The sequence below is a fragment of the Oncorhynchus nerka genome, linkage group LG10, assembly GCF_034236695.1.
Source record: "Oncorhynchus nerka isolate Pitt River linkage group LG10, Oner_Uvic_2.0, whole genome shotgun sequence".
Lineage (NCBI taxonomy): Eukaryota > Metazoa > Chordata > Actinopteri > Salmoniformes > Salmonidae > Oncorhynchus > Oncorhynchus nerka.
The window spans coordinates 41,158,498-41,169,714 of NC_088405.1; the positions used below are offsets into that span (position 1 = coordinate 41,158,498).

At 42.7% G+C, this 11,217-nt stretch overlaps 1 protein-coding gene across 4 annotated transcripts; it reads left to right on the forward strand.

Annotated features, from left to right (window-relative positions):
* The first annotated feature begins 469 nt into the window (after positions 1-469).
* On the forward strand, positions 470-11,073 carry LOC115135328 (IQ motif and ankyrin repeat domain-containing protein 1). 4 transcript variants are annotated; one of them, XM_029669904.2, is made up of 14 exons: positions 470-718; positions 1,238-1,360; positions 6,246-6,385; positions 6,495-6,659; positions 6,749-6,940; positions 8,171-8,296; positions 8,568-8,671; positions 9,118-9,172; positions 9,265-9,360; positions 9,569-9,677; positions 9,821-9,917; positions 10,100-10,234; positions 10,514-10,642; positions 10,813-11,073. In XM_029669904.2, exons 1-14 carry the CDS (start codon positions 637-639, stop codon positions 10,985-10,987), a joined length of 1,728 nt encoding a protein of 575 aa, XP_029525764.1. In that variant the 5' UTR covers positions 470-636; the 3' UTR covers positions 10,988-11,073. The 4 variants fall into 4 exon arrangements, with proteins under 4 accessions (XP_029525764.1, XP_029525763.1, XP_029525767.1 ...); XM_029669903.2 differs by having other exon boundaries at positions 471-718; positions 8,532-8,671; positions 10,813-11,072; XM_029669907.2 differs by having other exon boundaries at positions 471-718; positions 6,843-6,878; positions 8,532-8,671; positions 10,813-11,072.
* Positions 11,074-11,217: the final 144 nt, after the last annotated feature.

Sequence of the window (11,217 nt, forward strand, 5' to 3'; positions counted from 1 at the left end):
CTTTGAACGGGATGTGGTAGTAGGTGCCAGGCGCAACGGTTTGAGTGTGTCAAGAACTGCAATACTGCCGGGTTTTTCACGCTAAACAGTTTCCTGTGTGTTTGAATGGTCCACCACCCAAAGGACATTCATCAAACTTGACACAACTGTGGGAAGAATTGGGGTCAACATGGGCCAGCATCCCTGTGGAACGCTTTCGACATCTTGTAGAGTCCATGCCCGACGAATTGTGGCTGTTCTGAGGGCAAAAGGGGGGTGCAACTGAATATTAGGAAGGTGTTCCTAATGTTTTGTACACTCAGTGTATACAGTAATTGGTAGGCGCAAGTCAGACAATGCAACACACTTTGAAAAGCGTTGACCAAGAATGGTTACGGAGTTGACAAAAGACATCCGCTAGAACGCGCCTATTGACTTGAACGTTGACAAACCCATTCTATTCATTCTATTTCTATTTTACCTTCGCGTGAGACCAAGCTGCGCAAGTGTTACCATGGTGACCAGTGAGAGTTCAGGAAGGGATTGTGAATCCAACAGCTAAATTGCGTAGGTTTGAAACCATAATCTATTTTTGGCTAATTGTACTAGAGTAATGGGCTTCTAGGCTGGTTCGTCGAACTATTATTTGGACAAAATATGAGTTCACGTAGTACTATAAGCCCAGGAAAAACTGGAGCCAAGGCACGGTCGAAGGGAGCAGTCCAATCATTAGAGGCAGGTATGCAAACCATGAATAGCATTGGAATTCAACTTCAAGTCGAGGTGTCTAACGACGTTAGCCATTGGGGATCTGATTACCGAATATGAAAGTATTTTAGGTCTAAGTAAAATGTTGTTGTCTGAAATGAAGATGCAAAACAATTGGAGGTTGAAGCTGTTTAATAGGCTTTATATCAATTAACGTTAACAAGTTATCAATATCTCCAGCCCATTTTAAACACAAAGTAACATTAAATTAGTGTAACGACCCTGGGTTTATGGAAATCGACACAGTCGATAGCGCGCCGGACTTCGGGCTAGAAGGTCGAGGGTTCGAGACCTGCTCCCTGCCTGTTTCATTACTTTACTTTGCTGTAAAAACATTTAAGTATGTACCTAAACTTGTGATGGTACATGTTTTGGTTAATTGGTTTTGGTTACCATCACATTAAATGTGTCGGCCGTCTGTACATAGAGATGTGTTTCTCTTTCGCTTAATGTGTAGTCTAATTTCCCCTTTTTGTTTGTGCTCTGGAAGGTGCCTCCCCCCAGCGCAGACAGAGCACTGGTGTGACCCAGGGTGGTCAGTCCAAAGGCAAAGCTGCTGCTGCCAAGACAAGACGTAACACCTCTGCCAAGACAGTGCAACCACCAAAGAAAAGTACTGCTCTGCATTGCTCATTCTTATCATGCCAAATCAGACAATTTACCTTTAGCTTACTTCCATTGCAACAATGTAAAGAAGTGCTGATTTGATTGTCCTCATATACCTAGGCCTTAGTCATCAGTTGAGATCTGTGTGCCTAATGCTTGTGTAGTAGAAGTGAAACTCGCCCGTAGTATGTTGGCTGAGGTACATTGGTGACAGGATACTTCCCTGAGATCTAAAAAGCTGCTGTCGCTCAGGGCATGATAGACTATATTGTGTTGCTTGATTTATGAGAAAGCCAGTTAAGCATGCTCATCTCAAGTTAGGACTCGACCAGAAGAGAATAGTAATTGCCTCCAGAGTGGTGCAGTGGTCTAAGGCAGTGCTAGCTATGCCACTAGAGTCCGGACTCTGTTGCAGCCGTCCGCGACTGGGAGACCCATGGGACAGCGCACAATTGGCACAGCGTCGTCCTAGTTAGGGGAGGGTTTGGCCCGGCAGGGATGTTCAGGGATGTTCTTGTCCCATCTCGCACTAGTGACTCCTGTGGCTGACTGGGCGCTGACATGGTGTATGGTGTTTCCGTCGACACATTGGTGCGGATGGCTTCCGGGTTAAGTGGGCATTGTGTCAAGAAGCAGTGTGGCTTGGTTGTATTTCGGAGGACGCACGCCTCTCCCGAGTCCGTACGGGAGTTGCAGCGATGAGACAAGACTGTAACTACCAATTGGATACCATGAAAAAGGGGTGGGAAAAAAAGGAGATAATAATAATTTTTCCCTAGGATCGGCTGTGTTCTTCTTACCGGGGACAGTGTGCAATCACACATTCATTAACCACCCTGGAGTTCAGAAGAATGAACACATTGCTTACATTACACAACTGTCTGTTACTCTTCATTACACCCAAGGGAGTCTGATGTGGTCAAAGGAAATGATGCAAGCTTGAAAACAATCCCTCATTGTTTCCTGCAGGCACCACCCAAGGCACACATGGGAGCAGTAGGAACTATAGAGAAGGGATCATCAACCACATTCAGCCGCAAGCAAATTTTTTCTTGAGCGGATGATCGGGGGCCGAAACATAATAAAAAATAAAACATTTAGACTGCAAATTTACCGCAAGAAGCCTAAACAGATATAATATTTGACTAAAACTGTCACGCCCTGACCTTAGAGAGCCTTTTATTTCTCTATTTGGTTAGGTGTGATTTGGGTGGGCATTCTAGTTTTTCTATTTCTTTGTTGGCCGGGTATGGTTCCCAATCAGAGGCAGCTGTCTATTGTTGTCTCTGATTGGGGATCATACTTAGGCAGCCTTTTTCCACCTTTAGTTTGTGGGATCTTGTTTTTGTGTAGTTGCTTTCTGCACTGCACATAGCTTTACGTTCGTTTTGTATTTTGTTGTTTTTTCAGTGTCATTTAATAAAAGAAAGATGTACGCCTACCACGCTGCACCTTGGTCTCCTCATTCCATCAGTGAACGTGACAAAAACCTTGATTACATTTGGAAACATTGACCTGTGCAGGGTGCCGTCTTTCGGATGGGACGTTAAAATCGGTGTCCTGACTTTCTGTGGTCATTCAAAATCCCAATGGGATTTATTGTAAGAGTAGGGGTGGGGTGTACGCTCTGGTGTCATGGCAAAATTTCCAACCTGACCACATTCCATCATGGCATCTAATCATCCCCCTCATTCCTAATTGGCGTATATCACTCCTCACCTCTACACCTGATAGTTGATGTGTGGTGAGAGTTCTGGCACAAAAATGGTCACCGTGCATCACTGAGTTGGGTGCTACACATTGATGGTGGATGAGGTGAGTTTCCCCCTACTATGTAAAGCGCTTTTAGTACCTCAGTTGGTAGAAAAGTGCTATATAAATCAATTATTATTAATTCTTATGATTTGTATACGATCACATTTTTTATTTTTAATATATATTTTTACCTTTATTTATCTAGGCAAGTCAATTAAGAACAAATTCTTATTTACAATGACAGCCTATACCGGCCAAACCTGGACGACGCTGGGCCAATTGTGCACCGCCGTATGGGACTCCCAATCATGGCCGGTTGTGATACAACCTGGATTCAAACCAGGGTGTCTGTCGTGACGCCTCTAGCACTGAGATGCAATGCCTTAGACCACTGCGCCACTCGGGAGCCCAAAACGTCTCTCTGTTATCCGTTGGAACTTTGGGAACAGATTTTCAAAATTCAAATCGATTGGAGCTGATTTCCTGGTGTTTTTACGTTCTTTTATGTCCAACAATGAAAATGCCCCCCCTCACCCCCACAATTTTTTTTATAAAATAAACCATATTTTTATTTTATACATTTTTTTTTTCTCAAAAAACTTGTGGGGGGCAAATAAAACCACCGGCATGCCAAATTCACAGCGGGCCGCCATTTGGGGAACCCTGCTGTAGAGCATGTAAAATTAAGTTGTCTTCAGTACATAGATAATTGCCTCACTACATATCATAGAGCGGGATTCATAGCTTTGACAGCTGTTGCCGTACTCCTTTAGTTAACAAATGAGCAATTATGTTGAAAGCCTTTTCAGCTGTAGCTCTCAGATGGTATTCATGAGATGGTATGAAATACTAGGCCTACATTCCTTTTATGTACAGTATATTATTATTTCCATTTAATACAAAACTTTTATTTAGATAAATGCAGCAAATCAAACTTAAATAAACATTTATAAACCATATACAGTGCATTTGGAAAATATTCAGACCCCTTCATTTTTTCAACATTTTGTTACGTTACAGCCTTATTCTAAAATGGATTAAATAAATAGAAAATCCTCATCAATCTACACACAATACCTGATAATGAAAAATCGAAAACAGGATTTTAGAAACAAATAACTTATTTACATAAGTATTCTGACCCTTTGCTATGAGACTCAAAATTGAGCTCAGGTGGATGCCGTTTCCTTTGATCATTCTTGAGATGTTTCTAAAACTTGATTGGAGTCCACTTGTGGTAAATTCAATTGATTTGAGATGATTTGGAAAGGCACACATCTGTCTATATGTAACAGTATAGACTTTACGTCCGTCCCCTCGCCCCGACCTGTGCGCGAACCAGGACGCTCTGCACACGTCAACAGTCACCCTCGAAGCATCGTTATCCATCGCTCCACAAAAGCCGCGGCCCTTTTGTTGAAACCAAGATAGAACTCTTTGGCCTGAGTGCCAAGCGTCACGTCACCTGGCCTATACCATTCCCACGGTGAAGCATGGTGGTGGCAGCATCATGCTCATGCTGTGGGGATGTTTTTCAGTGACATGGACTGGGAGACTAGTCAGGATTGAGGGAATGATGAACTGCGCAAAGTACAGAGAAATCCTTGATGAAAACCTGCTCCAGAGCGCTCAGGACCTCAGACTGGGGTGAAGGTTTGCCTTCCAATAGGACAACGACCCTAAGCACACAGCCAAGACAACACAGGAGTGGCTTCGGGACAAGTCTCTGAATATCCTTGAGTGGTCCAGCCAGAGCCTGGACTTGAACCCGATCGAACATCTCTGGAGAGGCCTGAAAATAGCTGTGCAGCGACGCTCACCATCCAACCTTCCAGAGCTTGAGAGGATCTGCAGAGAAGAATGAGAGAAACTCCCCAAATACAGCTGTGCCAAGCTTGTAGTGTCATAGCCAAGAAGACTCAAAGCTGTAATTGCTGCCAAAGGTGCTTCAACAAAGTACTGAGTAAAGGGTCTGAATACTTATGCAAATGTTATATTTCAGTTTTTGTGTATTTTTTATTTTTTTTATTTAAAAAATCTTAGTCATTATGGGGTATTGTGTGTAGATTGTTGAGGGATGTTGATCCATTTTTAGAATAAGGGTGTAACATTGCAAAATGTAGAAAAAGTGAAGGGCTCTCAATACTTTCCGAATGCGCTGTGTTTATTAAACATATAGGCCTATATGGGAAATTATAATAATAAAAACTAGAAATAGCTGTCGTCAAGTTCAACATACTGAGCAGCACAAAGAAACGGAATCCTCCAGGTTAAACAAATATTTGGGCTGTACAGATAGGATTAGGCTGTAAAGTCGACTGTACAATCTTATGTATACTGCATGGGTGTTGTTGTGTGAGTCTGTGGCTTTGCTTTGTTACTCTTGTCAGGTTGTTATTGTAAAAGAGAAATGTTCTCTAACTTATCTGGTTGAACAAAGGAAATGAACAAATAAACCTTGACGGACAAAGACAATACAATGAATCTGTACTGAGGCTAAACTATACTGAAACAATTAACTTTGATTCCAAAACTAAATGAAATAAAAACTATCATGAATTATGTTCAGTTTTAGTTATTTTCTCCAAACTTTGGGGGAAAATCGAATGGGGTCGAGTTGGGTTTTCAAGCTTTTGGGTTTATAAGCCACTGTATCTAGCGGGTAAATGCAGCCAGGAGAAGGCGATGTTTCAAATAGGCCTAGCTATCACTAGCTAATATGGAAAAAATTGTCTAGCTATCTAACTTGGTTCTTCTTACATGTACTACTACAGTTAAAAAGCATTGGATTGTTTCCTTCCAACATATTTTTTTTGCACCAATCGCAACGCTATTCCTTTTAAATCCAAGTCATATTGAGCTTTACTTTATAATAGAAACCTAACCTTACCCATCATCTTATGTATTACTGCCCCCGAGTTGCAATAAGTGAAGTAAAAAACACAGACACAAATGGTTACAAGCCTACCACGCATGCTTTCTGCAGCTAACACTAAAACTGAAACTAAATAATATAAAAAGGAAATATAAATATTTTTAGACAACTAAAACTAAATAAAAAATGTGCATATCGATACTAAACTGAAATAACAGGGACTTGTTTGTACTCACTGTATGCATGTTTATTGTTGTTGTAGATGTAGAGCTGACTCCAGAGGAGCTAGCTGCAGTGACCATCCAGCGGGCCACTCGAGGCCTGCTGGCCAGGCGAGAGCGGGTTTGGAGACAGAAGGAAAAACAGGACTATGAAGACCTTATGGATCGCTTGGAGAAAGAGGTTAGCTAATTATATGAAAATGACAGTGTATGAAATGCAATGTAATGTCATTGTTTCTGAAAATGAGAAGTGTGTGTACCCTGAAAGGTGTGTTTTGATTGGCCTGCAGGCTTTTGTGGCACTCGTACGAAGAGAACAGGAAGAGGCAGAGTGGAAAAGGAAGAAGGAGGAGGACGAGAGAAAGGGGAAGAAGGAAGAGCAGGTTCTGCGAACTCGACTTCTGGAAGCAGCGTTCGATGGAGAGGCAGAGGAAGTGTTAGCAATTTTGAAGGAGGTGAGACTGATATGTGATATCTGTGAGATCTGTGTGGACAAGTAATGAAGACATGACAAAGATTAATAGATGCACTGGTCCTTGTCTAGGTGTCTGATAGGGACACAAAGCGTGGCCTTGGGTTGGATGAAGCAGGCAAACGCCAGCGGCTGCTAAACCAACTTTTCATGATTAACATCACAGATGCCAATGGCAACACAGCAGTGTCAGAAGCAGCAGGTGGGGGTCAGCCGGAAGTCATCACCTTATTGGTGGAAAGGGGTGCGGACATAAACACACGGGTGAGAGAATGCAGCACGAACAGAAATATTAGCTCTTGGTCAGATGAGAGTGAGTGTCTTCCCTCACCCACCCATTCCCACTGACACACACAAACATACAGTTGTGGCCAAAAGTTTTGAGAATGACACAAATATACATTTTCACAAAGTCTGCTGCCTCAGTTTGTATGATGGAAATTTGCATGTACTCCAGAATGTTATGAAGGGTGATCAGATGAATTGCAATTAATTGCAAAGTCCCTCTTTGCCATGCAAATGAACTGAATCCCCCAAAAAATGAATAAAGATGAATAAATGAATAAAGAATGGTACCAACACATCCTCCGAGAGCAACTTCTCCCAACCATCCAGGAACAGTTTGGTGACGAACAATGCATTTTCCAGCATGATGGAGCACCTTGCCATAAGGCAAAAGTGATAACTAAGTGGCTCGGGGAACAAAACATTGATATTTTGGGTCCATGGCCAGGAAACTCCCCAGACCTTAATACCATTGAGAACTTGTGGTCAATCCTCAAGAGGTGGGTGGACAAACAAAAACACACACATTCTGATAAACTCCAAGCATTGATTAGGCAAGAATGGGCTGCCATCAGTTAGGATGTGGCCCAGAAGTTAATTCACATCATGCCAGGGTGGATTGCAGAGGTCTTGAAAAAGAAGGGTCAACACTGCAAATATTGACTCTGCATCAACTTCATGTAATTGTCAATAAAAGCCTTTGACCCTTATGAAATGCTTGTAATTATACTTCAGTATTCCATAGTAATATCTGACAAAAATATCTAAAGACACTGAAGCAACAAACTTTGTGGAAATTAATATTTGTGTCATTCTCAAAACTTTTGGCCACGACTGTTCACATCTATTGATAGGCAGTTAGCCTAGTGGTTAGAGGGTTGGGCCAGTAACTGAAAAATTGCTAGATCAAATCTCTGAGCTGACAAGGTAAAAATCTGTCGTTCTGCCCCTGAACAAGGTAGTTAACCCACTGTTCCCTCCCCGTCATTGTAAATAAGAATTTGTTCATAACTGACTTGCCTGGTTAAATTAAAAAAACAAGCATGACTTGACTTAAACCCTTTCTTTGGAAGTGTTTGTCTTCCACAAACTTTCTCCAGCAGGCAAACAACTAAATATATATTTCTGAGTATTGGAGTTAAATGTCCATGCCTAAGGCCTAAGCAATTGCAGAAGTATGTCAAGAAGTGTTTTTTTTTTTGTTAATAGGGTGCATTTGGACGGACTCCAATCTACAGAGCTGCGTTTGGAGGCCATCTTGGGGCAGTGCAGACTCTTCTACAGCTTGGGGCAGACCCGAGGACCCATGCAGATGATGGTAGCACTCCAGAGCAGGTATGTGTGACTGTGTGTGCGCATAGACAATAATCAGGGTTCTTTATATGTGTGTGTGTGTGTGTGTGTGTGTGTGTGTGTGTGTGTGTGTGTGTGTGTGTGTGTGTGTGTGTGTGTGTGTGTGTGTGTGTGTGTGTGTGTGTGTGAGAATGAGAGAGACAGATACAGAGGGCGGCTGTGTAATTGTGTTTTTACAAGCCATGTTTGGGCTTATGTGTTTGTGGACATGTTCCAGGTGGCTTCTGAAGAGGCTGTGGTTGCCACTTTACAGAACTGGGATCTGAGTGCCACTGACTCCATGCTGTCGAAGATGAAGGCAGAGGAACAGAGGAGGGCAGAGGAAGAGGAAAAGCAGAACGAGGCGGAGACTGACCGGTAAGAGTCACGCCCAAGTGTTCAACCCCTCCCACTCAAAACAGAAACCTTTCATAGAGTATGACACTCTCAAAACCCAACCCTATGCTCCCAAACATAGTCTAATTAGGTAATGTCTCATGCATACAGCATAGACAACAGAGTAAGATACACAATTTAGCCAGAACAGTAAGAGAAACTGAATAGCTTGGCCAGAGATCAGATGTTGTGTGCACACATTATTTGTACTATTTGTAATATGTTTATATCTATCTACTTCCCCTCTCCTTCAACACAAAGGCACGTCAGTCCTGTTAAGTCACGTCATCAGGCCAGTCCTGCATAGTCACTTTTGCTGAGTTGAGGACAGATAGAGAGGATAGCTGACATGATTTCCCCACACTGTTCACTGATAGGGGGAAACAGTGCAAACGTGCAAACCAAAAATGGCCTGTGTTTTCCCTCAGGCTGAAAGGGGAGGTGGATCAGCTCCAGAAAGAGCATGAGCGATGCCAAAGAGAGGTAAGACACATCTGGAATCAATAGTTCCAAGATGAACAGGGAAAATGTCCCTTTCATCACTCTGACGTCACTCGCCCTGTGTGTGTATATAGCTGCAGAAGGCCTTCGTTGAGCTGAATAAGAGGATCACAGAACATGATACATGTGTGAGGAAGGGTATGGAGGAGCAGGCTAAAGTCACCTTGCTGGTAGTTACTGTACTTTTTTAGCACACTGCTAAAGTTGTATTGTCTCAGTACTGAAGTAATGATGTATGTATTGTCTCAGTACTGGTGTGTGTGTGTGTGTGTGTGTGTGTGTGTGTGTGTGTGTGTGTGTGTGTGTGTGTGTGTGTGTGTGTGTGTGTGTGTGTGTGTGTGCGTGTGTGTGTGTGTGCGCATGCGTGCGTGCGTAAAGGTTGTTCATGAAGCTGAAGATGTGTTGGCGAAAGCTCAAATAGCAGCTCATGAGGCTGCAGGGAAACTATCCCTTGCCAAGCTGACACTGAGAGAGCAGTCTGGTGGTGGTATGTAATGTCACACGCACACACACATGCAGGTACCCCCCCCCACACACACACATACACAGACACAGAGACAAACAAACACACCTTTCCCTGGAGCAACACAAAATGTAATATTCTCACAGTGTGTGTTTATGTGAACTAAGATGCTGTCCTGGACAGTGGTGGGGTTCGTTGCCCGGTTCGTGACCTTGAGGAAGTTCTTATTAAAGATGTAGGCGGCAAGATCAAGCAGGATGGCAGGTAAAATAATTATAATAATTACTTACTCACTTTAGTATGACTTTTTGCCCTCAGGTTAGCTGCTCAAACAAAACACAAACAGGTTGTTCATCTCTCTGTGTTTAGCTAATCGCTCTGTTTACAATTTAACATTAGATTCAGTTAATTAAGTTTATCCACACTGGCTGTGTATCTGATGTTAGGTGGCCCCTGCTTGTGGATACCTATGGTCAGGCTGCCACATTTCTACGCTACAGAGACACTAACTACCTGGACGCCTTGCATCCTGGAGACATGCAGCCTGACAAACTGAGACTCGCTTTACTGGGGGCCATCAGGTGTGAGAGAGAGATATTACAGGGGTGCCGGCAATGAGCAGCCTAAGCCTAAATTTGAGTTATGCACATCAACGACAGCAGCAGGTGTAAGAAGTGTTTTTAAGAGTTTGCTGTAAAACCTTAATGTATATCAAATTCAGGGTCGGGCTGCTCATTTGAATTGCCAACAGTAAATATGTCACAAAAAATATTGTTTTTGTTTAAATAAAGGAGTGAATAAGGACACAGATAAATGTATGTATGAATAGAAAGGCTGTTCTGATGTAATCCTGTCTGCAGGTTCGGAAAGCCCTTGGTTATTAACATGATGGAGGTGGACTTGTTTGAGAGTGTACAGAACCAGCTAGACCAGGTGAACCCAGGGCTGAGTGAACAGCTGATGAACAAGGAGCTCCTGCAAGAAGAGAGGTACAGTACCAAGCGCTTACTGCCAGCGCATAGATCATCTCAATATGAACCTTTCTCAGTTGTAGTTAGATTTTCTTTACATTTAAGTGGTGGTGTAAGACATAGAAAAAAATGCAAGGCTGCACCCTCTCATTGCGAGATTGATATCAAGGTGTGTCGTCTCCCGGTAGGTACCTAAGCCTGGTGCGCTCCACAGATGGTCCTCAGTATGCCAGAACTGAGTTCATGCTGGACCGCATTGAGAAGTTCAGCCTGGTCTTGGTGACCAAACAGCGCCACCCTCCTGATGCACTGCTCACAGCATTCTATCCCATCCATGTCATGCTGCCGGAACCCAAAATATGACGTTGCTGTGGCTCAAAAGTGTAAATACTGTTGTTGTTGTTGTTTTACCACAAAACATGTTTTACTAATATAAAATATATGACACCAAAAAATAAGGATTTTATTTTTGGTATGATTATTATGTAAATGATTAGATGTTAATCTCCAGCAGATTGACAGCACTGTGGCAATTTTCATGGCAGCTAAATATAAAATACTTTTTTTTATAATGCACACTAGTAGTAATCTAA